The sequence below is a fragment of the Macaca nemestrina genome, chromosome 13 (assembly GCF_043159975.1).
Source record: "Macaca nemestrina isolate mMacNem1 chromosome 13, mMacNem.hap1, whole genome shotgun sequence".
NCBI classification, from domain to species: Eukaryota; Metazoa; Chordata; class Mammalia; order Primates; family Cercopithecidae; genus Macaca; species Macaca nemestrina.
The window spans coordinates 31,993,842-32,021,712 of record NC_092137.1 but is presented as its reverse complement, the minus strand read 5'-3'; the positions used below and the strand labels follow the sequence as shown (position 1 = coordinate 32,021,712).

General features: G+C 38.4%; 1 protein-coding gene across 4 annotated transcripts in view; it reads left to right on the top strand.

The window, feature by feature from the left end:
- LOC105479691 (mediator of cell motility 1) overlaps positions 1-27,871 on the top strand; it is a 144,698-nt gene that overhangs the window by 49,539 nt on the left and 67,288 nt on the right. For all 4 annotated transcript variants that reach the window (XM_011737821.3, XM_011737818.3, XM_071076466.1 and 1 more), the window contains one exon: positions 17,076-17,157. Coding sequence is in view for 2 of the 4 variants with exons in the window: in XM_011737818.3 (XP_011736120.1) it covers positions 17,076-17,157 (82 nt within the window). In the remaining 2 variants the exon portion in view is untranslated. The remainder of the gene's footprint in view (positions 1-17,075; positions 17,158-27,871) is intronic.

Below are 27,871 nucleotides of genomic sequence, written 5' to 3'. Positions count from 1 at the left end.
GTTTGTTTCTGATAAAGTACTTGAGAGAAGCATAGAATGAAAGCTTATAGCACAGAGTCATACCTAGTAAAATGGATACACGTGGCTTATAGTTATCTCTCTTTTCTTTCTTTCTTTTTTTTTTGACACAGTCTCACTCTGGTTGCTCAGGCTGGAGTGCAGTGGCATGATCTTGGCTCACTGCAGCCTTGACTTCCCCAGACTCAGGTGATTCTCCCACCTCAGCCTTCTGAATCGCTGGGATTATAGGTGCGTGCCATCACACCTAGCTAATTTTTTGTATTTTTAGTAGAGATGGGGCTTCACCACTGTGTTGCCCAGGCTGGTCTTGACCTCCTGGACTCAATCCTCTTGCCTTGGCCTCCCAGAGTGGTGGGATTACAGGTGTGAGCCACCATGCCTGGCCATCTCTTTGTATCAACCTGAACAATTTTACCTCTTAGTATAACAACAGAATTACAGACACAATTGAGTTTATCCTCTTCATTTTTTTTTTTTTACAGAAAAGGAAATAGAGGGCCACATCTGGTTATTGGGGATGACTTGGTCTTAGAGTCGTCAGCATGCTGTAGTGGGAGTTCAGAGCCAGACTAAAATGGCTCAGATTCTTAGCATTGCCATTCACTAGTCATATGACCTTGAGGAAACTTGATTTTTTTGGTTTATTTATAAACTAGAGATAATAACTATGTCATAGGATTACTGTGACAGTTAACCAGGATAACTTTTTTTTTTTTTTTTTGAGTCATGGTCTCACTTTGTCACCCAGGCTGCAGTATGGTAGCATGATCTTGGCTCACTGCACCCTCTGCCTTCCAGGCACAAGTGATCCTCCCGCCTCAGCCTCCTGAGTAGCTGGGGCTATAGGTGTGTGTAACCATGCCTAGCTAGTTTTTTTTTTTTAAATTTCTTTGTAGAGACAGAGTCCCACTATGTTGCCCAGGCTGGTCTTGAAATCCTGAGCTCAAGCAATTCGCCCACCTAGGCCTCCCCAAGTGCTGGGATTACAGGCATGAGCCACCACGACTGGCCCAAGATAACATATTTTAAAGAACCCAGTAGTGTGCCTGACACATTGTAGGTACACTGTAAATTCTGTTTTTTTCCTGTCCTCCCAGATTGCAGTTTTTTCTGGCGTATTGTTGCCTCTTTCTTTTTGATGGAGTCTTCCTTTATCACCCAGGCTAGAATGCAGTGGTGTGATCTCGCTCACTGCAACCTCTGCCTCCCAGGTTCAGGCAGTTCTCCTGCCTCAGCCTCCTGAGTAGCTGGGATTATAGGTGCTCACCACCACACCCAGCTAATTTTTGTATTTTCAGTAGAGAGGGGGATTTCCCATGTTGGCCAGGCTGGCCTCAAACTCCTGACCTCAAGTGATCTGTCCGTCTTGGCCTCCCAAAGTGCTGGGATTACAGGCGTGAGTCAGTATACCTGGCCTCTTGCCTCCTTTTTGAATTTAACATCAAATGTCGAAATTAGCTGAAAATGATATGCTTTCCTAACATTTGTTACTTTATTTATAGTATTTGCTTAGCAAACTTTTTTCCTAACAGACTAAAATATTTGATCCTTTTCTGAATTTTTCTGGATGACAGTTACTGAAGTTTAAATTGAGAAGATTTGGCCAGGCCTGGTGGCTCACACCTGTAATCCTAGCACTTTGGGAGGCTCAGGCGGGCGGATCACTTGAGGTCAGGAGCTCAAGAGCAGTCTGACCAACATGGGGAAAACCCTCTCTCTACTAAAACTACAAAAATTAGCCGGGTGTGGTGGCGGGTGCCTGTAATCCCAGCTACTTTGGTGGCTGAGGCACAAGAATTGCTTGAACCCTGGAGGTGGAGGTTGCAATGAGCCGAGAACACACCACTGCACTTCAGCCTGGGTAATAGAATGAGACTCTAAATAAATATATAAATTCAGAAGATTTTACTTTTCATATTGAAGTACTTATCCAAAGTAAGTTTTGTTATTATATCCTAATTTATTGTAATTATTGAATATTAATTACAAATACTTCTTAATCATATTTTGTATGTTAGCAGGATACAGTGTAATTATTTTCATGCCTGTATTTTGCTACAGTAAACAGGATAGTTTAGAAAGGCTATAATTAATAGATGTTCAAATGTTGCTTTGATGTCCTTAGATGAAAGCTATGCTTCCAACACCAAATGCTAGTATTTTTAATTATCATTCTCCTTTTTAATTTGAAATAATGGCTTTGAGTACTGTAGTGCTAGCTACAGGATTCTTAGCCTGTAGTATTTAATGTGAATGTGCAGAAAACATTTTAGAAACTTTTTTTTTTTTTTTTTTTTGAGACAGGATCTTGCTCTATCACCCAGGCTACAGTGCAGTGGTGTGATAACGAGTCGTGATAACGACTCACTGCAACTTCTGCCTCCTGGGTCCAAGCAGTTCTCATGCCTCAACCTCCCATGTGGCTGGGACTACAGGCATGTGCTGCCACACCTGGCTGATTTTTGTATTTTTAACTGGGCTGATCTTGAACCCTTGGCCTCAAGTGATCTGCCCTCCTGGGACTCCCAAAGTGCTGGGATTATAGGCATGAGCCACCACATCAGGCCATAAATGATTAACATTCATCTTTCAAAAAATGCACTTTTAGATTCAGGTTGTTTGCTATTTGAGTACAGTTGCAGAAGCAAGTTGTCAAATACTTGAATATTGACTTTCCTGTGACATTAATAGATAGCTTTCTTTGTTGTGAGGCAGAAAAATACAATTACTGATGCCCAAGGTTGTGTTTCATAAGGTAAATGAATTTTATTTGAGGTTCTGTAGACTTCAAATTGGGAGATCCTTGAGGTGATGATGATGAAATAGGAAGTTTAACTACCTTCATTTTTTTTGGAGTGGTTTTCATTTGCTTTCTCCATTTTCTTGTACCTTATCTTATCTGTTGTAATTACTTATAAATTCAACTTTTACCTGCAATCCCTGAAAAGTAACTGCTCAAAGGCTCCCAATTTCTCATAATCACTGAAATCGATTGACTGGCTTTTTTTTTCCTGTTCTCATTGTGCTTATTTATTAGAGTCAGATTCTGTTAATCTTCATGAAGGATATCATCTCTTTGCTTTCCTTGTACTGGATTTTCTCTTTATTTCTTGAGCTACGCCTTTTTTCCCTTCCTTATTGGCCCAACTTCTTACTTCTATGCCCAAGTACCTGTATCTCAGGACTCACTTTTTCTAACATTTCTATTGTCATCATCATCAGTCAGTCCATGTTCAGATGCCTCTTATGCATTCTTTTGTCTTTACCACCTTAATTAAATGATTCTGAAATCTCTTTTTGTCCTTGATCCCTTTTCCTGCACTTAAGGCTCTTACTCTTACTAATGGGAATCTTTACCTAGTTGCCTTGTTGTCTCCTATAACTTTTGGTGTGTCCAAAATCAGTCGTCATCTTAGAACAAGCTTCATGGCCTTCCTTTATCTTGTTATTGGTACTGGTATTATTATTCATCTAGCCCCATTTTAATAATCATTGACTCTTTTATCCCCCTTCAATTTATTTAGGCACACAGTTCTAGTCTAACTTTGATTAACACAGTTTGGGCTGGGCACGGTGGGTCATGCCTGTAATACCAGCACTTTGTGAGGCTGAGGTGGACGGATTGCTTGAGCCCAGGAGTTTGAGAACAGCTTGGTCAACATGGTGAAACCCCGTCTCTACTAAAAATAAAAATTAACCAGGTGTGGTGTCGCATACCTGTGTCCCAGCTACTCAGGACTCTGAGGCAGAAGGCTGACTTGAGCCAGGGAGGCGGAGGTTGCGCTGAACTGAGATCGTGCCACTGCACTCCGGCCTGGGTGATAGAGCCAGAGCTTGTAGAGCGAGACTCCGTCTCAAAAAAAAAAAAAAAAAAAAAAAGAAACAAAACAAAACAAGGCCGGGCGCGGTGGCTCAAGCCTGTAATCCCAGCACTTTGGGAGGCCGAGACGGGCGGATCACGAGATCAGGAGATCGAGACCATCCTGGCTAACACGGTGAAACCCCGTCTCTACTAAAAAATACAAAAAAACTAGCCGGGCGAGGTGGCGGACTACTCCCAGCTACTCGGGAGGCTGAGGCAGGAGAATGGTGTAAACCCGGGAGGCGGAGCTTGCAGTGAGCCGAGATCCGGCCACTGCACTCCAGCCTGGGTGACAGAGCGAGACTCCGTCTCAAACAAAACAAAACAAAACAAAACACCACACACAGTTTGGGAGATGGTGGTGGCTTTTACAAAACTGAGGTTAGTTGATTGGTTATTTACTTAATTCATTTACTGAATCGGCCTAAGAGCAGGAGGAGGTTCTTATTTCTTAAATAGAAGTTTTGTGTTGACTATGGTTTAACAGAAGGTGCCACGGCGTTTTAGAATCCTTTGAAAGTTGTTGGTGCTTGAGCATGACTGAGGCTCTGACCTTTTCTGTTACGATTTGCTGTTAATTGGAGAGGTACCACTTCAATCCAGGCACCTTTTTTTTTTTTTTTTTTTACATTAACACATCTGCTTCAGCGTCAGAAATCATATCAGAAAAGGTCAGAGCCTCAGTTATGCTCAAGCACCAACAACTTTAAAAAGAAAGTGTTTAGCAGAGTGGATACACACATACAACTCAACTTTTATGTTTAACTGTGCCCTTTGTTTCCAAAGTTAGTTTTCCCCCTAATTTATCAATATCAGAACCCTCTGGAAATTATAGAAATGGCTGTTGTATCTGATTACCTTTTTTTTTTATTCCCCTGCACATCTAAAACCTGGCATGTCCATTTCCCATCACTCAGTCCACAGTAGACATGTTTCTTGGCCAGTTATAAGGGCAGAGGTTGCTGGGATTCTTTTTTGGGCATCTTATGGTTGCTAAATCAGAAACTTTTTAGATAGATGAGCTGGCACTTGCAGTACTAGTGCTTAGTGAAAGAAGGAAACAGACCTCAACATGCCACAACAAATGCACAAAACCAAATATTGTATCACATTGTAGTTAATTACTTCAGAAGGCAATTTGACTTCTCTAGATTATCTGTAAATGCTGATGAAGTCAGAGTGGAGCATAGCTCAAGCCCTTGCTAGACAAATAAAACTGTTGTAACTATTAATTTTGTTCATTAGAGAAGAATTATGAAGAAAGATATTAATAAGGTGTTTCATGTTCTCTAGATTGTGCTTTTCTAGAGTATTTCCATGTTCTCTGCTTCTTTCTACCAGATATTTGGTGATGGATATCATACTCAGGAAAGTAAAAGGAGAAAGTTCCTTTTTGCTAATAGGGAAACTTGGTCACCTTGGCCCACATATGATATATCTAATTGCTGTAATCTATATGTTATTTGTTAAATAGCAATTCTTAAAAGTTTGGTTTTATGCATTTTAACCTAGATTATTAATGTAGCTATTGTCTTAGGTTCAACAATGACTTGTTTTTAGCCAGGTTGAGCATTCAGAGACCTTTTTCCACATCAGTAAACATATCCCACAGCATCATTATTTATGACTTTATAGTATTCTGTTACATGATTGCACCATAATTTTTATTACTTAATTTTTTGATAGATAATACATGTACGTAGTGCAAAATACAAACGATCTGAAAGCGTATACAGTGAAAAGCGGAGTGTCTCTCTTTGTTCCCTTTTCAGGATGCAGTAACTGTTACACATTTCTTTTTTTTTTTTAATGAGATGGAATTTCATTTTTGTTGCTTAGGCTGGAGTGCAATGGCACAATCTCAGTTCACCGCCACCTCCATCTCTCTGGTTCAAGTGATTCTCCTGCGTTAGCCTCCTGAGTAGTTGGGACTACAAGCATGTGCCACCACCCTAGCTAATTTTTGTATTTTTAGTGGAGATGGAGTTTCACCATGTTGGCCAGGATGGTCTCGATCTCTTGACCTCGTGATTCGCCTGCCTTGGCCTCCCAAAGTGCTGGGATTACAGGCGTGAACCACTGCACCTGGCCTACACATTTCTTTTGTGTTCCTCCAGAGATATTCTACATAAATACAAACCAATACATAATCATGTATGGTATATATGCACACACAAAAATGGCAACATATTGTACCTTCTGTTCTGTATAATGCTTGTTCTTCCCCCACAATTAAAAGATGTTCCATAGAGGTTCATAAAATTTTGCTTCATTGTTTTCTGGTTGCTTAATATTCTGATTTATGAGTCTGCCATAATTTATTTAACTAGTTTATTTTTGACTAACTCTTCAGTTTTCAAATTGTTTGTTCTGTCAGCTCACCCATGTGCAATCATTAGAGCCTCTCTTGCCACATTTTACATGGTGTCATCCACTGGGCGTGATCTGCTTCACCTAATCAAACTGTGAGTGAAAGCTCTTACAGAAGGAAATCTGTATCACACTGAATAGGGTGAGACGGTGCTTAATGTTTATGAATCTGTTTTGTGGTGGAAATATATGAAAAATAAAAATTCTAACTTTTCATTTTCTCTTAAGGAACTTCTTTTTTTTTTTTTTAAAGAAATTGCATAAGAAGTGCTGCCTTGTGTGGGAAGTGTTATCCTAGTCCTGATTCTTTCCAGTCAGGCAGACTTACTTTATTTTTCCACATATTATGTTTTTGTTTTAGGATTTGAGTACTGAATTATCCCGATTACTACTATTGACTTATTGTAAACTCCAAAAAATAAAGAAAAAAGAAATATGCTACCTGAATTTGGAAGGAAATAGTGATTTCCGTTTAGATCTGTTTTAGGGAAGTACTTGGACTCAACTTCAAGCAAGCATTTGTGTCACTTGAGGTGGTTGCTTTTTATGGTCCAGATTTATATTTCCCTCACTAGAGTACTGGACCCTTTTGCCAGAGGGTAGACATGGTCTTTTTGAAGCCTTCATTTAAATTGGAAATAGGAGCATGGAGGAATATTGAAATAAACGTGGATGGCCGAGCGTGGTGGCTCACGCCTGTATTACCAGCACTTTGGGGGGCCGAGGCTAGTGGATCACCTGAGGTCAGGAGTTCAAGACAAACCTGACCAACATGGTAAAACCCCATCTTTACTGAAAATACAAAATTAGTCGGGCCTGGTGGCACATGCTTATAATCTTAGCTACTTGGGAGGCTGAGGCTGGAGAATCATTTGAACCCCAGAGGTGGAGGTTGCAGTGAGCTGAGATTGCCCTATTGCATTCCAGTCTGAGCAGTAAGAGCAAAACTCCGTTGCAAAAAAAAAAAAAAAAGATATTTTCAATTAGACTAGAACATTCTCATGAATTTTTAGACTAAAACAGAAGATTTTAAAAGATAATTTTGAATTTAAGTATCACCTAGGGTCTAAGAGTCTGAGTTTTATTTTCTTCCCTTATCAGTGTTATTTGGAAAAGCTGGAGAGGAATTAATTGAAGTGAGTCTAAGAAACAAGGGAGTTACTTAAGGCTTCAAAGTAGCTTGGAGGTAAAATTAATGTATTTCTAATTTATAGACTATATAATTTCTCAATTATGCTGAAAAATCTCTGGTATAAACCTTCCAGGAGTCCTGTTAGCTGCATTCATTGAGAATATAGCATATGCAAATAAACTCCTTTAAGGCAGTGGGCCTCACATTTGTTTGATTGTTTTTCTTTTTTGTTTTTTTTTGAGACAGGGTCTCACTGCATATTTGACCTCCTGGGCTCAAGTGATCTTCCTGCCTCAGCCCTGGAGTAGCTGGTGCTACAGGCATGCACCACCACACCTGGCTAATTTTTGTATTTTTTTGTAGAGATGGGGTTTCACCATGTTGCCCAGGCAGGTTTTGAACTTCTGAGCTCAAGTGATCCTCTGTCTTTGGACTTTCAAAGTACTGGGATTACAGGCATGAGCCACTGCGCCCAGTGTCACATTTTAATGTGCAGCGGAGTTTCCTGCAGAGGTTGTTAAAAATTCCTGGTTGCAATCCCAGAGATTGTAGCAGCACATCTCTGAGATAAAACCTAGGGATCTTTCTTTCTTTTTTCCTTCTCTTCCCATCTCCCTCCCCCTCCCCTCCACAGAGTTTCACTGTTACTGCCCAGACTGGAGTGCAATGGCATTATCTCGGCTTACTGAAACCTCCGCCTCCTGGGTTCAAGCGATTCTCCTGTCTCAGCCTCCCGAGTAGCTGAGATGACATGCGTGCGCCACTATGCCCTGCTAATTTTTTGTCTTTTTAGTAGAGACAGAGTTTCACCATGTTAGTCAGGCTGATTTTGAACTCCTGACTTCAGATGATCCACCTGCCTCGGCCTCCTAAAGTGCTGGGATTATAGGTATGAGCCACTGTGCCTGGCTGGGATCTTTCTTAAATAAACACATTACGTGATTCTGGTCTGTAGACTACTTTTTGACTGTTATAGGAGTAAGAATTATGATTTTTTTTAAAATTTAATTTTTACAAAAATAGAGACAAGGTCTTGGTATGTTAAACAGGGGTCTCACTATGTTGACCAGGCTGATCACGAATTTCTGGCTTCGAGTGATCCTCCCACCTCGGCCTTCCAAATTGCTGGGATTATAGGCATGAGCCACAAAGCCTGGCCAAGAATTATGATTTCTGAAAGGATGAAAAGTCATACCCCATTAGTTAAAAAGATTTAAAGGCAGGAGCATGTAAACATTTTCAGGATTGTGGATAATTTAAAATAACACCATAGTGCAGCACAATAAGCTTGGTATTGAAATTGGTTTGTCTTCTATGAAGATTGGTAGATACTAGTTGTTCCCTCTGTGTTAGTGATAGATAACTTGTGGCTGGCAAGAAAACTCAACAATCATGTTGCTATACGTGTCCCAAGTAGCAAATAAATACCTTAGAAGTCAAAATACCTTTGTCTTAGAATTTAAAATGGCTTTGATTTTAAGAAATCATAATATTTAACTTATTTTGAAATGCCAAATATCATTGAGGAGTGGGACGTTAGATTTTAATTCTATCAAATGGGAGCATGGGTTAAATGAGTTAATTTTTCAAAATATTATTTGGAGGAGAGTAGTGAGATTATGGCGAAATAGGCTTTGTCATGCATCATTTGGAATGGATGCAGTTTTGGATAACATTTTGAATATATGTATCAAAGTCTTATAAATGGGCTGGGCATGGTGGCTCACACCTATAATCTCAGTACTTTGGGATGCCAAGGTGGGCAAATCATTTGAGGTCAGGAGTTTGAGACCAGCCTGACCAACATGGTGAAACCCCATCTCTACTAAAAATACAAAAAATGAGCTGGACGTGGTGGCGCACTTCTGTAATCTCAGCTACTCGGGAGGCTGAGGCAGGAGAATCGCTTGAACTTGGGAGGCAGAGGTTGCAGTGAACCAAGGTCGTGCCTCTGCATTCCAGCTTGGGTGACAGAGTGAGACTCTGTCTCAAAAAAAGGGAAAAAAAAATCTTATGAAAGTTCATACTGATTTACATAGTAAGTCCATTTCTGAGAATCTCAGAAGGAGATAATCATGGTTTTTTGGGTTTTTTTTTGAGACGGAGTTTCACTCTATTCCCCAGGCTGAAGTGCAATGGCATGATCTCAGCTCACTGTAACCTCTGCCTCCTGGGTTCAAGTGATTCTCCTGCCTCAGCCTCCTGAGTAGCTGGGATTACAGATGTGTGACCACCACGCCCAGCGAATTTTGTAGTTTTAGTAGAGACAGGATTTCACCATCTTGGCCAGATTGGTCTTGGAACTCCTGACCTCGTGATCTGCCCACGTTGGCCTCCCAAAGTGCTGGGATTACAGGTGTGAGACACCGTGCTGGCCAGAAATAATCTTAAATATGGAAAAAGCTTTATAAGTGTAGAGATATATTACAGAATTGTTTCTAATAACTCAAAAATTGGAAACAACCCAATGATTTTATATTAATGTGTAAGGAAACAGTGATCTATTCACATTAGGAAATACTATTTAATCATACAGTGTCTTTGAAGAGTTTATAATACAGGGAAATGCTTACACTAGAATGTTATGTAAATAAAAGGCTACAGAATTATATATCATCTTAAAGACTAGAAGGAAATTTGGAAAATATTAATTTTGGTGATTTTTTAAATAATTATGGGATTGTGGTTCCCCTCATCCATATTCCTCAAATTTTCTGTACTGAGCACGCTTTTTTTCTAATGAAAAAATAGCGAGCAAAAATAAATATTTTGATCTTAAAAATAGTTTAGATAAGATGCTATAATCAGATATTATAAAAGTATTTAGTGGCATTTGACAGAGCTAGGAAATTGATTTATAAACAGTGAATAGGGGTAGGAAGAGAGAATCCAAATCAATGGACTGTTACAGGAATCAGTGCCAAACCCGTTTTCAGATGAGGTATTTGTAAATGATACGGAAGAAGTAGACTGTGAGCCTCCAAATTTGTAGCTCTTTTGGGTATGAAATGCCAATGGTATTGGTTTTAGCTCTATGAAAATTTTGAGACCATATATGAATGGACAGAAACGTAGTAAGTGATTTCCAGTTGGCCAAATCTAAGAGGTGGTTGGTACACACTAAAGATTATTTATTGGGATTGTTAATTGCCCTCTGCCATTGTGTTCTGAAGTACAGTAGCCAAAAATGTAAATAAATACTTAAAATGTTTACATAAATTAGTAGATAATAAGGAATCCAAGATATTTGGATTTGGCCTAACCTTTGAGGTTTATATCAAGGTGAACAATCAGTGTTTTTCACAGCATGATTTTATATTTTAATTTTAACTTTTAAAATTTGTTTTGATTTGATACAGCACTGCTCCGGATAGGTTTTGGATCAGACTTGCTGTGACAATTCTTGCACTCCCTAAAGTGCTGTACCAAGGGCATGCTATTTTCTGTGTGAGGAGCCCTATCAGATACATAAAAACAAACAACATCCCTTGAGATGTATCTAAAAATAGGATATGAATTTTGTAAAAAGCATAGCAATAAATTCCAAGTGTGTGATCATAGTAGGGCATTAGTAATGAGAGAAAGGATTTGGAGAAAGCTGCTGAAGTGTTACTTGTTTTTAAAATTAAATGAGGCTGGGCGCGGTGGGTTACATCTGTAATCCCAGCACTTCGGGATGCCGAGGTGGTTGGGTCACAAGGTCAAAAGTTCAATACCAGCTTAACCAAGATGATGAAACCTCATTTCTACTAAAGTACAAAAATTAGCCGGGTGTGGTGGCAGGCGCCTATAATCCTAGCTACTCGGGAGGCTGAGGCAGGAGAATAGCTTGAACCCGGGATGTGGAGGTTGCAGTGAGCCGAGATTGTGCCACTGCACTCTAGTCTGGGTGGCAGAGTGAGACTCCGTCTCAATAAAAATAAAAACTAAATGAGATTTTGTAATTGGTAAGGCTTCTCAGAAACACTTTTCATTGTAGTGAGAAACAGTGGTTCCCAAATGCTGATTTTTGATGAATTTTTCACTGTTCTGCATTGAAATTAAGAATATCAGAACATCATAGTGAGTGGAGTTTTCATAGTGGTAGTATATTTCATGAATTTTAAGATGTACGTTTTCCCACATTTTTTCATTTCTGAAATTGAGATATTGTTTTCCAGTCAGTGGCAACTTAAAATTGTCATTTGGAAAATAGTTGTCACTGCCTGTTCATATGTGAATTTGGTAGTTAATCCTACTGATATGACTGACTGCACAAAGTCACCCCATTGATGTTTCAGTCAACATACTAGTTAAATACCAGTTACGGAAGGTGTACCATCCCTGGGTTGTTTTCTGAAACCTTCTGTCACATCATTCAGTGATACCTTTTGGTAAGATCAAGAAAGGGACTGCATTGAGATGTGGGCAATATGTGTCAGCAGCTTGGAAGAGAGTCCCAAAGCAATAGAGAAACACTTTCAAAAAAATGTTGAATCATGAATTCTCTTAATGGTACAAAGGACGATACTACGGAAAAACAAGGATTACTGATGACTCTAAGTAAAAAGCAATTTAATGATCAGATTGTGAATGTTGAGGAAAATTTTAGGAATACCTTATTTATTTTGCTTTTGTATTTTTTATAAGCACAAGAGTTATATGATAATACTTGTCTGAATAAGTTTTTAAATAATTTTTTTTATTTCCATTATTTGATTTTCCTGTCCTGTCCTGTCCTTTCCTGTCCTGTCCTTTCCTGTCCTTTCCTTTCCTCCCCTCCCCTCCCCTCCCCTCCCCTGTGCCACTACTCCTGGCTAAATTTTGTATTTTTCGTAGCGACAAGGTTTTGGCGTGTCGGCCAGTCTGGTCTCAAACTGCTGACCTCAAATAATCTACCCGCTTCAGCTTCCCAAAATGCTGGGATTACAAGTGTGAGCCACTGCGCCCTCTTTTGAAATTTTTTTGGCCTATGAAAATCGGAGATCCAGGAACCACTGTTTAAAAAATTCTGGCTTATTCATCTTATTATTTATAGATTTCTCACTATAGATCAGTTTATTTCTTAGTTTGATTTGAGCATATTTCACAGAATGATTAATAATGAAATACTGGGTGCCAACAGCCTTACTTATATGTGGCTTTTTATGTGTTGCTTCTTGTTACCTTATACCCAACCATGTGGGATTGAGTTTATTGTGCTAATAGGCAGGTATTACCTATAAAAGAATGGAAAAAGGTTGTGGCAGTTGGTCATTCTTTAACTTACATTTGTAGAACAGTTAGAGCAATACTGGGAGGCTCCCTTGTGGAGAAATGTTTCTCTTACCAGCTTGTCCTGGTATCTAAAATAGATATTTTCTTTATCTAGACCTTTGTTTTATCTCTAGAGGAAACTTTGTATACATATGGATTTGCAAATTTCATGACAACTATTGATCTAGATGGGTTGCTGGAGTATAGCCTCTAGGCCAGCAACATTGCTCAGCTGAGAAGCATGTCAGAAATGCAGAATCTCAGTCCTACTCTATAACTGTAGGATCAGAATCAGCATTTCAACAAGATTCTCAGGTGGTTCATACTCATAAGTTTGAAAAGAGTTTGTAGAACACATGACTTTTGTCAAGAGTAAGGAGGAGGAGCAGGTTAAACAGCGATAGAGAAGTATAGGAAACCAATTTGGCTTAGTTGATTAACTTATTTTAGAATGGTTCTGCTGATAGTTGCAAGAGTATTCTTGAAAAGCAGGTGTGTGTGTGTGTGTGTGTGTGTGTGTGTGTGTGTTTGTGCGCGCGCGCGCATTTAGTGTCTGGTTTTGTCACCATGCAAATAAACTTACTTGGAAAATATTCTTTGAGTCAAGTGGCATTCAAATAGAAGTGTTACTGAATTTCCTACAGCTCATTGTTTATTATTTATTTCTTGAGGAAATACCTCAGCTTAATTCTTTGGGAACCTACTTTTACTGTTTTATCCAAAAAAGTAAATGCCCATTTATCCCTCTTAAGGGCAGGATCACACAAACATTAAGTAGTTTTGCTAGGATTTAGCAATGCTTTTTCTTTTTCCATTTATCCTTGTTTCTTCAAATCCAGTGGTATTTGAAAACCAAAGCACATATTTCTACATCCTTCATGTATGAAGGATACCGTATTGCCAAGTATTGGCTAGTCTCTGTGAAAGAACTCAGATTCGCCTTTTTACTTGACACTTTATAGGTAATTAAGCAATCATATGTAATAAATAGGTCTGCTTAATTATCTTATTCAAAGATAAATGAGGTTGGTGGCAGTGGGGTGGATGAATTCAGGTGTATTTTCTTTGCTTTTATCTGTTTTTCACATTGGTTTTGTAAACTTCCTGTGTTGTGGACGTTTTTTGTATTTTTGGTAGAGATGGGGTGTCACCATGTTGGCCAGGGTAGTCTTGAATTCCTGAGCTCAGGCGATCCGCCTGTGTCTGCCTCCCAAAGTGCTGGGATCACAGGCATGAGCCACCGCACCAGGCCCAGTATTGTTATCTTATTGGACCACTATGGAATATGCGGTTCATTGTTGACCGAAACGTCATTACGTGACTTGTGACTTGTTTTTCCTTAAGTTAATAATGAAATTACTTTGTATAAGTTTTTTGGTAACTGTTCTTAAATTCCGATTTTAAGATGAACTCCATCGTTTAATCACTGAGTCAGACTTTTTTTTGTACTTTGGCAATTTACAGATTTACTTGACTTGTTTATGTGTAGCATTCTAAATATATACAGAAGGACTTCCAAAATCAGTAGATGCTTAATTTCAGTGCATGTTATTGAAATACAAATTTTTAAAAAAGGAATAAATACCATTTCATACCCAGATTGACAAAAATGAAAAATCCTGACAGTATCAAATATTGGCAAGGATGTAGAGGAATGGGAACCTTTAACTATTGCTTGTGTTAGCAATGATGAAATACAATTAAAACTAAAATCAGCTTGCCCCAGAAAACATCTCTTCAAAGGCAGAAGAAAAAGGAAACAATTTCAGTTTTGAATAAGTATTAAACCAGAATGACATGTGTATCACAAACAATCTGATAAAAGATTGCAAAGACCAAAAGAATGCTCACCCTTACATATAGCGAAGTAGATGCAACCCATTACATAAATGTTCTCAAGATAAATAGTAAATAGTGTTCAAGTAACAGGACATGATACCATCATTTGTCACACATAGTTTATCCTAAATTCACTTGGTAGTTGGAGCAAACTTGTGTGTGAATGAATTGGCTTTTTCTAAAGGAAAAATGAACTCATATCTTTATGACAGGATGTAATTTTACAACTTGGAACTAGATGGCCTGCCAAAGTTAGGCACCCTGTCCTCCCACAGAAACTGGGAGATAAGGGTGCCATCTCTCTTGATGATCTCATTTGAAAGAGATGGCTATAAGGTTCTTGAGAAAGGCAGTTTTGGGCTGCTGGCTAGCTTTTACAAAGATTTACATACATCTCTAAGCAGGCAGAGAAAGAATTTACCAGGTTTTGAAAGAAAATCCTCTAAGTAAAAGGGATGGGGGAGTACAGGTAGATTTAGGCCTCCTATTTTAAATTTTCATTTGCCTGTATACTGATGGATAAGTTGATCCAGCTACCTTAGTGGGCAACTTAGCAATGTTGTAGTCGGATTGAAGAAGAGTACACCCTCTGATTTAGCACTTTTACTTTTAGAGAAACTATTAACACGTGTTCATAGGATACTTGTAGCAGTATGTATTAATAGTGAAATATTGCCAACAACCAAAATATTTGTAAGTAGGAAAGTGAATAAATTTTGCTATACTCATATAGTGTAATACTATACAGCTTTGCAAATGAATGATTTAGGGCGGCATCTGTCAACTTAAGTAATTTTCAAAAACAATGTTGAATTACTAAAGCAAGTTGCAGAAGAAGGATATGTACAATATATTGATACAACATTTGAAAACATGTAGAACAATACCATGTATTGTTTATTGATACATATACAGTGAAAGTAGAATAGAATGATAAACATCAAAATCAGGAAGTGGTTACCTCTAAGGAGGGAGGTGTACAAAGGGATCAGCAAGAGATCCATTTATTTCTTAACCAAGGAAAATCTTAAGTAAATAAGGTAGAATGTTAAGATTTAATTTATTTAGGCAGTGGGTATGTGTGGGTTTGTCATATTATTACCTAGATTCTTTTGTAATGTTTAAATATTTAATGATTAAAAGTTTTAAAAGAAAGAATGGATGGCAAGCGGTGGAAGGAAGTGAGGACATCTCTTCAAGAAAATTTGTTGTAAAGGGAACCAACAAAATGGAGAGGTAGTTGAAGGGAAATCAGTGTTAGTATGACACATTTGCATGCTAATAATAATAAAGTAAAAAGGGAAGAATTGGTATAGGAGACCTATAATAGTTATGGGAGCAGAATCCTTGAGAAAGAAAAAAATAATGGGGTCCAGTACAGAAATACTGTTTGACTCTTGATAGGAACAAAGACAATTTGTTGGAATAGGAGGGAAAGCAGAATAAGTGGTGGGAAGATGAAGTAGTTATCTTGTGAATTTAGGGTGGCCAACATCCAGGTTTGCTTGTGATTTAGCAGTTTCTCAGAATGCAGGACTTCCAGTGCTAAAACTGGGAAAGTCTTGGGCCAACTTCTGATTGTTTTTCCTTGACAAAATGAAAAGCATCAGTTATCTTCTGGAAGTGATAAGTGGATGAAGGAAGTATTGAGGCTTAAGGTGAAGAGAGACGCTATGAGTTAATTCTCTAAAAGATAGGAGAGCAGATTCACTACGTTAATGTGATAGGATTTCTGAGCATTTCGGGGGTCTGCTGAAATTTATGGTTATTATTTTAAAGTTTATATGGTTGTATTTCTCTTCAGTCTCGTTCAGCTATTTGGGTAAAAGTACTGAGTTAAGTGGAAAGTTGGTTTTAAACTATGTTTTGACTGTGATGGAGGGAGAGAGGAGCAGAAGAATGAGGCCACAGGGAAGGAAATGATTGTGTTGATGGATTTTTGAGTCTCAGGCTAGGTAAGAAGTAAAGAGAGACGAAGGAGAGTGGAAAAATTTGTAGGGTCTGTTGGAGTTAACAGGTTTCTGGTAGTGAATTGGAAAGATCTGTATAGTATATTGAATAAAGAAGCTGAGATGCTTGAAATTGAGATTTTTAAGGTAGGGTAGTTACTGGTTATCGACTTCATTGTGAGAATAGGAGACTGGAGTGGGATGGAAGAAAAGATCAATAGTAAATACACATATCTCAAAAAGATCATCTTCTGTGGATGTCATTTCAGTGATTAATCTGTAGAGCAGATTTTGGTGCTCTATAACATATTCAATTATTTCCTTTTCATGTACTGAGAGTCTTCTGCTTCCTCTTTTATTTTGTTTAAATATTGCCTCAACTTGTAAATCATGTTGTATTGCTCTGAAATGAAGACAGCTGTAAATAAGTAAATCGATAAAAGCAAATTTTGTTTAGTCAGAATTTGGCCTTTTCGTATGGCTTGTTAGAGACTGTGCAGTTGGTAAATTCAAACATTAACGACCCCACTAACATAATAGCTTAATGTTCCTATTGCTCATTAAGCTAGTATAGTCCCACGTAAATTCAGTGAGGGCTTTATGCCATGTATGGTTATCTGTAGTACATTGCTTTGCTGACTCTAATTTTGTCTTTGTCTTTTTATAGGACCGCAGCTGAATGCACAGCTAGAAGGTTGGCTTTCTCAAGTACAGTCTACAAAAAGACCTGCTAGAGCCATTATTGCACCGTAAGTCTTTGGTTTTTGTTTTTGTTTTGTTTTGTTTTGTTTTGTTTTTTGAGAAGGAGTCTCCCTCTGTCGCCCAGGCTGAAGTACAGTGGCACGATCTTGGCTCACTGCAACCTCCGCCTCCAGGGTTCAAGCGACTCTCCTGCCTCAGCCTCCTGAGCAGCTGGGACTACAGGCCTGTGCCACCACACTTGGCCAATTTTTGTATCTTTAGTAGAGACGGGGTTTTACCATGTTGGCTAGGCTGGTCTTAAACTGCTGACCTCAAATGATCCACCCGCCTCATTCTCTCTCACGCCTGGCCTGCACTGTAAGTTTTAAGAGTCTGCTTAAAATCTTTTTTGTATGTTTTAGTAAATGAGTATCTACAGATTGAACTAAAAATTAAAAACTAAAGTCTATATTGAGCTGAAGAAATTGTATTCAGTAATTTTCACAGTTCTTGTGGGTTTTCACTGCAACTTAAGGATAAAAGAATTGGCTACTTTGGCTGGGTGTGGTGGCTCACGCCTGTAATTCCAGCACTTTGGGAGGCCAAAGTGGGAGGATTGCTTGAGGCCAGGAGTTTGAGACCAGCCTGGGCAACATGGTGAGACTCCATCTCTACTAAAAATACAAAAATTAGCTGGGTGTGATAGTATGCTTATAGTCCCAGCTAAGCTACGGGAGGTGGCGGTGGCGGGGTTCTGAGGTGGGGGGATCGCTTAATCCTGGGAGGCAGAGGTTGTGGTGAGCCAGATCATGCCATTGCACTCCAGCCTGGGTGACAGAGGGAGACACTATCTCAAAAAAAGAAAAAAAAAAAAAGAATTGGCTACTTTAGTTCCTCAGATACAGTAATTTCAAAATGTATTTTTGATAATAAAACTGACTTTTAAAGAAAAGGGTGTTTTGCATTAGGTAAACTTGCCAATTTCGGTAGTCATTGCTGTAAATGAATAAGTTCTGTTTTAAATATTAAAGAGATCTAATTTAATCCCGATGATTTTAAATTTATAATGAAAAAGATATATTAAACATAGTATGGTGCAACATGGAATAGCAACTTAATTTTTGAGGAGGGGTAGATTGTATCTTTTTTTAATTGAGAAAATCTGATTATTTTGTCTTTCAATTTTAGAGTTTGCTTTTTAGAACTGCAAGCTAGCACATACACAGTTAATGATGTGTGTCTATGTATGATTCATAATGATGTGTGTCTGTGTATGAATTCAGCTAATTTTGATTTGGTTTCCAGAGCTAACCTTCACAACATATTGTTTGAAACACATGGTAACATTTTTTCTGAGAAGAGTGAAGGTTTACTCTGTGCCATTTATCTCATAGCATGTTGTTTGTGACTTCTATTGGGTTAAGGTTCGTGCCCTGATAAATAGTAAATAGTGATGACAATATGTAATAGCCATTTTTAATCAATATCAGAATTAAATGAGTAAATAGTAAATACACATAAATAGCCTACTATTAATGGTAGCATTTTATATACCAAATGTTTTGTTAAATGCCTTATTTGTATATCTAATTTGATCTCATTTAATGGGTGCAGGAGCCTGACTCCTACTTCCAGGCTATGTGACATGCAACTTTTTTATCCGTTGGGACTTCGGCTCCTCACTGGTAAAGGTGGAATAATAATAGTATTTCCTTAACGCTTTTAACACCAGATTAAATGAACTAATCTTTATAAAACTTATAGCAAATGACTTACTACTATTTATTTAGTCATTTACATACCAGGCTAAAGGCCAAGTGCTCTTCTTTGTGCTGCTTTTTGAGTAAATCAAAATTGCTACTCTTGTGGTACTAGCATTTTGGTACTAGGGAAGACAGGCAGCAAACAAATATATTCTGTGTCAGGTGCTGATGGGTGCTAAGAAGAAAAATAAAGCAGATAGAGGATTGAGAGTGACAGTATGGGTAGGGAGTTACTGTTTTATATAGGATTAGTAAGAAAAGGACTCCCTGGTAAGGCAACATTTCAGTCTGAATGATGTGAGAGAGCAAGCTGTGCAGATACCTGGGGGAAGAGGGTTTCAGGTTGAAGAACAGTGAGCACAAAGGCTCTAGGGCAAGAGTATGTTTAGTGTGTTTGAGGAGAAGCAAGGAGGCCTGTGCAGCTGGAGTGGCAGTACAAGGGGAAGAGTGGTAGATGAGATAGGCAGCAGAGGGCTAGATCATGAAGAGGCTTTGTGGTCATAAGGACTTTGGTTTTTGTTCTAGTGATATGGCAAGTCATGACAAGTTTTGAGCAGTAGAATGACATGATCTGACTTAGGTTTGAAAAGGATTACTCTTGCTGCTGTATGGATATTATAGTGTGTGGGAACAGGGAGTCCAGTTTATTTTACAATTACAGTTACAGAAAAGAGATGACACAGTGGCTTGGACTGCGGAATTGAGGCAGAGATGATGAGAAGTAGTGTATTCTGGATATGTTTTAAAGGTTGGACCAACAAGATAGAAGAAGAGTCAAGAATGACACTTGGTTAGGGGCAGTGGCTCACACCTGTAATCCCAACACTTTGGGAGGCCTAAGCAGGAGGATTGCTTGAGGCCAGGAGTTTGAGATCAGCCTGCGCAACAAAGCAAGACTCCATCTCTATAAAAATTAGCTGGATGTGGTGGGATGCAACTGTAGTCCTAGCCACTTGGTAGATTGAGGCAGGAGGATCCCTTGAGCCCAGGAGTTTGAGGCTACAGTGAGGTATGGTCTGTTTGTACCACTGTACTCCCGCTTTGGCGACAGTGAGATACCCTGTGTTTAAATATATTTTTAAAGACATGGTTTAAAATATCATGACTGAATGATTCTTAAATTTTGTCCCTAGAAGGATGGAATTACCTTTTTACTGATAAGAGGAAGACAAGTGGAAGTATGGAGTAGATTTTGAAGTGTTCATATAGAAGCTAGGTTTTTGGTTTTGATCTTGTTAATGTTGAAGTGCTTATTAGATGTCCAAATGGAGATTTAGAATGGGCAGCTGGCTATATGAATCTAGAGTACAAAGAAGAGGCACCAGATTTGAGATAGAAATAAGGGCTTTATTAGTATATATCATCATAGAGGGTATGGTTGCCTAGGGAATAAAATAAAGATAAACAGGAGAAGAGTTTCAAGGACTAGGCCCTTGGACAAGCCACCTTTTTAGGTGTGAGGGAGGAAAAAGTGATCAGCTGTATTAAATGCTGCCAGTGAGGACTGGGGATTGATAATTGGATTTGGCAATGTGGAAATTACTGGTGACCTTAAGAAGGATAGTTTCTTTTCTTGGGTGGTGGAAAATGAAAGTGTTACTGGAGTAGGTTCAGGAAAGAATGAGAGGTGAGGGCGATGAAGACGTAAGTATAGATAGTTTTTTGAGGAATTTTGCTGTAAAACAGAGAAATAGGATAGTATCTCTATGGTAAGGAGGATTTTTATTTCATTTGTGAGATTTTAAAGTGTTTGTATATGAAGTGATTCAGTAGGGGAAGAAAAATTGATGCAGGGATAAGAGGGGACATTTACCTAAGTGAGATCCTTAATTAGGTGAGAAACAATGGATTAATAATAATTTCTTTATAATAACTCACAAGAGACATTTTATTCTCATTTCATCAATTTGCTGGTATTTGACTATTATGGTATGCTACCTTTCCAGTTAAAACTTGTTCTAAATTTGGGAGCTGAGTTGAATCAACATATAATTAAGTTGAGGTTAGTCTTCATATAAAAGTTGCCAGACTTATTTCCTTCTTGTAATTAATTTTAAATTGGAATCATTGGGAGTGACCTGGGAAATGGAATGTTTTAGCCTAAATTACAAATATGTTGATTTCCAAGTTACCCCAGATTTTAAAATGGATATTTGAAAATAGTTTTGGCTTTGGTGTGTTTCTGTTACATACTGACTTTGTATACAATGTATAATAAATGTTATAATAAACATATAAACATATAAAAACATATATAAATATAAACGTATATAAATGTGCATTCATAGGCAATTTCTATTTTGTTAACATAGGAAGACTTTAAGTATAGCCAAGTTTTATCTTATATGGTTTCCAGAAGTAATTATTTTCCTTTCCAAGGTTACCTTTTTTTTTTTTTTTTTTTTTTTTTTTTTGAGACGGAGTCTCACGCTGTTGCCCAGGCTGGAGTGCAATGGCGCGATCTCGGCTCACTGCAAGCTCCGCCTCCCGGGTTCCCGCCATTCTCCTGCCTCAGCCTCCTGAGTAGCTGGGACTACAGGCGCCCGCCACCGCGCCCGGCTAATTTTTTGTATTTTTAGTAGGGACGGGGTTTCACTGTGGTCTCGATCTCCTGACCTTGTGATCCGCCCGCCTCGGCCTCCCAAAGTGCTGGGATTACAGGCTTGAGCCACCGCGCCCGGCCCCTTTTTTTTGAGGTAGAAAACAAATATTTCATTGTTACTGGGTGCAGTGGCTCATGTTTGTAATCCCAGCACTTTGGGAGCCCGAGGTGGGAAGATCGCTTGAGCTCAGGAGTTTGAGACTAGCCTAGGCAACATGGTGAAACCCCCTCTACAAAAAATACAAAAATTAGCTGGGTGTGGTGGCATGTGCCTGCAGCCCCAGCTACTCCAGAAGCTGAGATGGGAGGATTGCTTGAGCCCATGAGATTGGGGCTGCACTGAGCTGAGATCGCACCACTGCACTCCAGCCTGGGTGATGGGAGTGAGACCCTGTCTCAAAAAAAAAAAAAAAAAAAAAAAAGAAATTATTGTTGTATGGCATGAAAGGGTCTTATGCTATATAGTAATTAGAAAAATCACATTAATCAAAAACTTACTTTAAGTTTTATAAATGTTAGCTCTCTAGTACTTGATTTTCTTAGTTTTTTTTATCTTTATAGGCATAAATCATATCATGGAAACCTTAAATAAACTCAGAACCTGGATATAGTTGTAACTAATTAGGCTGTGTGAAAATGGCAAGTTTTTGAAAGTGCTTAAAAATATTGTTCATTTTTATATTGATATAGATTAAATAGAATAAATATCATTAAAGAATAAATATTGACAGAACTGTTGTTCTGTCTTAATGAATTCTAATCTATGTGACGTAAGGCAGGCACATTTGGAGGATTTAAAAGAAATTAATTTGATTAGAAATGTACTGTGGTTGTCAGAACTACCTTACCTTGATATGTAGGAGACAGTATGTGTCCCAGGGATTTGTGTTGAAATGATCTCGAGCTAAAAGTCTGAAAAGCCTTTCTACATGACTTCCAGATATCTTCAAACCAATCTTCTTGCTTGTCTTGCACTATACAGAAATATGTCAGCAACCCCTAGAATGAAGTTGTACAGATATGCATCTTTTAAGAAACTTATTGAATATAAAAAATAATCAAATAATTGGTTAACATGATGAATTTTTTTTTTTACTATAAAACAGGTACTTTGAATATTGAAGCCACCCTTATACATTTAAAATACTTGATTTTAGTTAACCTAGAAAGAGTTTGACTTGATATTAGTTAACCTAGTAGGAGTAGAATGGAAGAAAGGATACTTTCACTTTTCATTGTGTACCCTTTATTGTTTGACTTTTTTGCTGTGTGCATGTATTACTTTTAATATAAAAATTAGTTTAAAAAATGTAAATGCTAAAAAGCATGTATATAGAAGATCAGTTTGTATATAGTGAAGCATACTTGTACAGTGCTCTACCACTAGATATCATGAGACAATGAATCTTCGTACATTATTTAGTTCTTCAAGTTACTGAGGATGCACAGCTTATTTGTCTCTAATTATTGTTTGTACTAAGCCATAGGATATTCATATCAAAGTCTCAAATCCTATATGACAGTATAAAAAATATCTAGATACGCAACATTATGGTTAGTTTATTATTTGACTTCAATAACTTTAATAACGCTCCTTAGCTCAGACTATTTAATATTTATGAGATTCTATTATGTAAAAAGAAAATATTCTGAATAATAACTATCTAACTTGGACTTTTTTTGGGCATAATTATCTACTTAGATATTTTTTATCAAAACAGGAATTTTGAAGGCCTTTGAGGAATGCCTACAAAATAAAAGAATAAAAGACTAGGTACAGCAAAATAAAATTGAGAGAGGCAATGTGGAAGCTGCTGCATTTGCGAATTATATAGGGCCAGTTGTCAATCAAGTTGATCCCATCTGTTCAGAGGAGTTTTCTAATTTAGTTTCTGGCTTTTTAGATCTTACCTTAGCTTAAGTAGATCTTGTGACTTTTCTTATTGTTGGAGGAGATCTTGCCATTTCGTCTGGTTCAGTCTTTTCATTTCATCTAGTTCAATCTTTTTATTTTGCATTTTGCTACTATTAAGTAGAACTAGGACTATTGGACCTGACCTTGTTGAATCCTAGTTAAGTATTCCTTTATTATTCCCCATATCCTGTTTGATGAAAAGCCTTACATAGGATGTGTGGTAGACTCTTGGCATTGACAATTTATACTATTCACCTGTGACCTTGAAGGTCTCAGAATGAACAAGTGAAAATCCATGGCCTGTAGTAATTGTTCATTTTTTTATGGTAAGAATTTGAATTATAACCACACTGCAAGGTTGCTGTGTGGGAAACTGTCACTTAACCAGTAAATGTTCATGAGCAATGAATGGCCTTTGCATCCTCACTTGATTGCAGCTCCACAGGGAAAAACAGAAATTCTGGTGTCAGGAACTGGTCTTGCTGATGTAAAGGGTCTGCTGTGTAGGAGCAAAGGGAGAAGCAAAAGCATTAAAAGAAGGATCACTTTTTAGAGGCAAGGTTTTAGCCTAATAAAATGTTGTAGGTATTAAGCGTAATTTTGTGTTTGCCTTCATGATATGTTAGGTTGGGAATCCGAGTGACTTGGAAAAGCTGGTTGGGGATGGCTTTTTGCATGAAGGACTTTAAGAGCTTTTAAAAGACCAAGTGGGACAGGCTAGATGTGGTAGCTCACGCCTGGAATCCCAGCACTTTGGGAGGCCGAGGTGGGAGGGATCACAAGGTCGGGAGTTCGAGACCAGCCTGGCCAATATGGTGAAACCCCATCAAGAAAAATTAGCCAGGCGTAGTGGCGGACACCTCTAGTCCCAGCTACTGGGGAGGCTGAGGCAGGAGAATAGCTTGAACTCGGAAGGCAGAGGTTGCAGTGAGCTGAGATCGGGCCACTGCACTCCAGCCTGGGTGACAGAGTGAGACTATCTCAAAAATAAAATAAAAATAAAATAAAATAAAATAAAACTAAGTGGGACACACTTTTACAGTACATATTAGAATATCTGTAGAGCTTAAATTTTCATTGTTCTGGCTGTTATGCACAAAAGAAAAAACTTTAGCCATTTCTTTAGTGAAGCCTCCTTTATTGTGAATGGTTTCTTGATAAAACATTTCCACATACGTGTAGAATCATAGATTCTGTTAGCAAGAGAAGGGGTAGGAAAAGAGCATCTGTAGTGAGATTTGATGGTTATTATTCTGAATTTCTTCATTACCATGTTTCTGGCCAAGGATAAAGGAAAGTACAAGAAATTATCTTCTTTGATTATTATCTTCTTCCTCCTTTGATGAAGTAGAGTTCTTTGTGGTGGGGTAAAGAGGCACAGTACACGGAAAGATTTTTTTTTTCAATACTCTGCAGTGTAGCCTCGAAGTTAAGACCTTTTCAAGTTAAGACTCTCCTTCTCTCCCTGTAACTTTTGTCTTTACTTCAAGCAGACTTAGAAGTCTTCAGCTTCTGAATGGACTGAAACCATGAAATCTGAGTTCCATTATTAATCATGTATTTACCTTAGCTGATGGTGTTTTCAAAAGTTTCATCCTTCCTTGTAGTTTTATAGGGTATATGGCTCTGTAAGAATTCTTGTTTTCAGTCTTACTGCTTTTCCTATGCCACAGACTCTTTCCTTTCTTCCTTCAAACATGTAAAGATCTCATAGTGGGTAACAGTATGTATTTTAGAGCTAGGCAGTCCTGGCTTAAGTCCTTACTTGGTCACTGGCTATCTATGTAAACTTGAGCAAGTTTCTTAACCTCTCTGTTTTAGTTTCTTCATCTGTAAAATGAGAATAATAATAATAATTCCTACCTCATATGGTTGGTGTGGGGATTAAATGATTTAATACTTTGAAGTACATAGAAGATGCCTGATACATAGTAGGTAGTCAGTAAATGTTACTTTTATTATCATTATCCTCTTCATCATCTCCCATGCTCAATCACTGAGATTTGTTACTTTTTCTTTTTTTCTTTTTTTTTTTTTTTGAGGCGGAGTCTTCACTCTGTCGCCCAGGCTGGAGTGCAGTGGCACCATCTCGGCTCACTGCAAGCTCCGCCTCCCGGGTTCGCGCCATTCTCCTGCCTCAGCCTCCGGAGTAGCTGGGACTACAGGCGCCCGCCACCGCGCCCGGCTAATTTTTTGTATTTTAGTAGAGACGGGGTTTCACCGTGTTAGCCAGGATGGTCTCGATCTACTGACCTCGTGATCCGCCCGCCTCGGCCTCCCAAAGTGCAGGGATTACAGGCGTGAGCCACCGCGCCCGGCCTACTTTTTCTTTTTTAGACTCTAGCATTCCCTTCTCTTTGCCCACCAGCACTGATACAGTTCCAGACCATTACATTAGTACCTCATGCTTAGGTATAGTACTGCCACAATTTTCAAGAGAGCTTCTGTTAACACCCTGCTGCCTCTAATTGCTAGTTTGTGCCATTGCTTTTCAGTACTAGACTAATAACAGTTTGATATTGTCACACCCCTGCCCAAGAGCCCACAGCATTTTTCAGTATCTTGTTTTATGAAGCCCTTATTTCCTTACCTGACTCTGGCTTATCATTACTCTCTTCCTCTACTCTGGCCAGTCTTGTATTTTCTCATCTACCTTATGTAGTTGGACGTTTGCTCATGTTCTTCCTTTGGTCTTTATGCCCTTCCTTAATGTCCTTTGTACTCTTATTTCTGTCCTAGCCATATGTAAAGAATCCAATGATTCTTTCTTTTCTTGTCTTTTTTTAAATTTTGAAATAAAGTCTTGCTCAGTCACCCAGGGTGGAATGCAGTGATGGGAAGAATCCAGTGTTTCTAAGAAGGCTTTCTGGATGTTAAGAACTGAGCTAGGTCAGGAACAGGATTGGTAGAAATGGGAGAGACTCAGACTAGAAAGACAGGTTGATTTAGAGATCAGAGTATGGATTAGGGATTAGAGCCTTTAAATTTAAGAATGACAAAGAGGAACTAGTCTGAAAAGCAGATCTAAGGTGGAAGGAGCAGTTTAAGCTGTAAGGATTAGGAAGTGAAGGGATGGTATATGAGTGACAACTGAGAGCAAAATTTCAAGGCAGTGTTGAAAATCTGAGATGTCGCTAAGGTTTGAGATAGAGCCGGGCAGATCCAGATGGACCAGGTGGTTTTAAGGTCCACATGAACAGGCAAGATGGCATACTTCTAAATTCGTAAGAGAACCAGTTAAGATCAAGAACTAGGTGTTAGGAATCTGAAGCAGTGAGTAGTAAGGTCTCAGGCACTCAGAGATTAGAATTGTAACAGAATAAAATAGGTCTCCGGGTTGGCTCTAGTATCAAAATTAGCACAGGGTGACATCAAAACTGAGTGTGCTGAGCCAGAGGACTACTAAATTTCCTTCTGGCTAAGATCAGAACTGGGTTGTGAGAATATTGCTGTTTTGAGGCAACTTTATAGGCTCCTTTACCAGAGGTGTAGGGCTGGAGTGACTACCATTAATTAAGGCCTTCACTGATTTCAGTGAGCTTAGTGTATGTTCCATATTATTGAGTTCCCAATTAAACACCACTACTATCTTGTATTGCTGTGGTAGACTGCTGTGAGTCTCATTTTCTCCATTCGTATCTTAAGCTAGTTCAGATTAGGACCATTTTTAAAAAAGAACCTTGTGATATGACTGGCATTCAAGTGGGTACATTTAAAGCACACAATTTGATGTTTGACCTGTGTATGAGGGTAAAACTATCACAATCAAGAAAATGAACATATTCATCACCCTCAAAAGTTTTCTTGTGTTCCCTTATAATTCTTCCTTTCTGTACCTCTTTTTCCCCCCTTCCCCTTTCTAGAATATATATATATATATATTTTTAAGAGATGGTATCTCACTCTGTCATCCAGGCTGGAGTGTGGGTGTGATCATAGCTTGCTATAATATGGAACTTGGCTTAAGCAATCTTCCTGCCTCAGCGTCTTGAGTAGCTGGGACTACAGGCATGTGCCACCATGCCTTACTATTTTCTAGAATTTTATTTAAATGGAATCATACAGAATAAACTATTTTTGTTTGACTTTCTTCCATTCAGCATATTTATTTTTACCCCCTTAAAAAAGTATAATTATTTTGAGTGTCAGTAGTTCACTTCTTTTTATTGCTGAAGAGTATTCCATTGTGTGGATATATCTTTATTTTTTCATATACCTTTTGAAACCAGGAAACAGTCATTCTGTAGGTGATAAGAGAATTGACTGAATTCGGAGACCAGAGGATGAAAGGGAAGAATAGTACGGAGAGAAAATAAGAATAATGTCTTTATCTTATCTCTAAAGACACAGAAGGAAGTGAGTTGTTATAATAGTTGTAGGGTATTTGTTTTGGTCTGACTTGACTTCCTGTTGGTTTATCATTTTTCTGTAATAGTCTGCTAATGCTACTGAAGAGGAGTATAAAAAAACTCAATTATAGGTCAGGTGTGGTGGCTTATGTC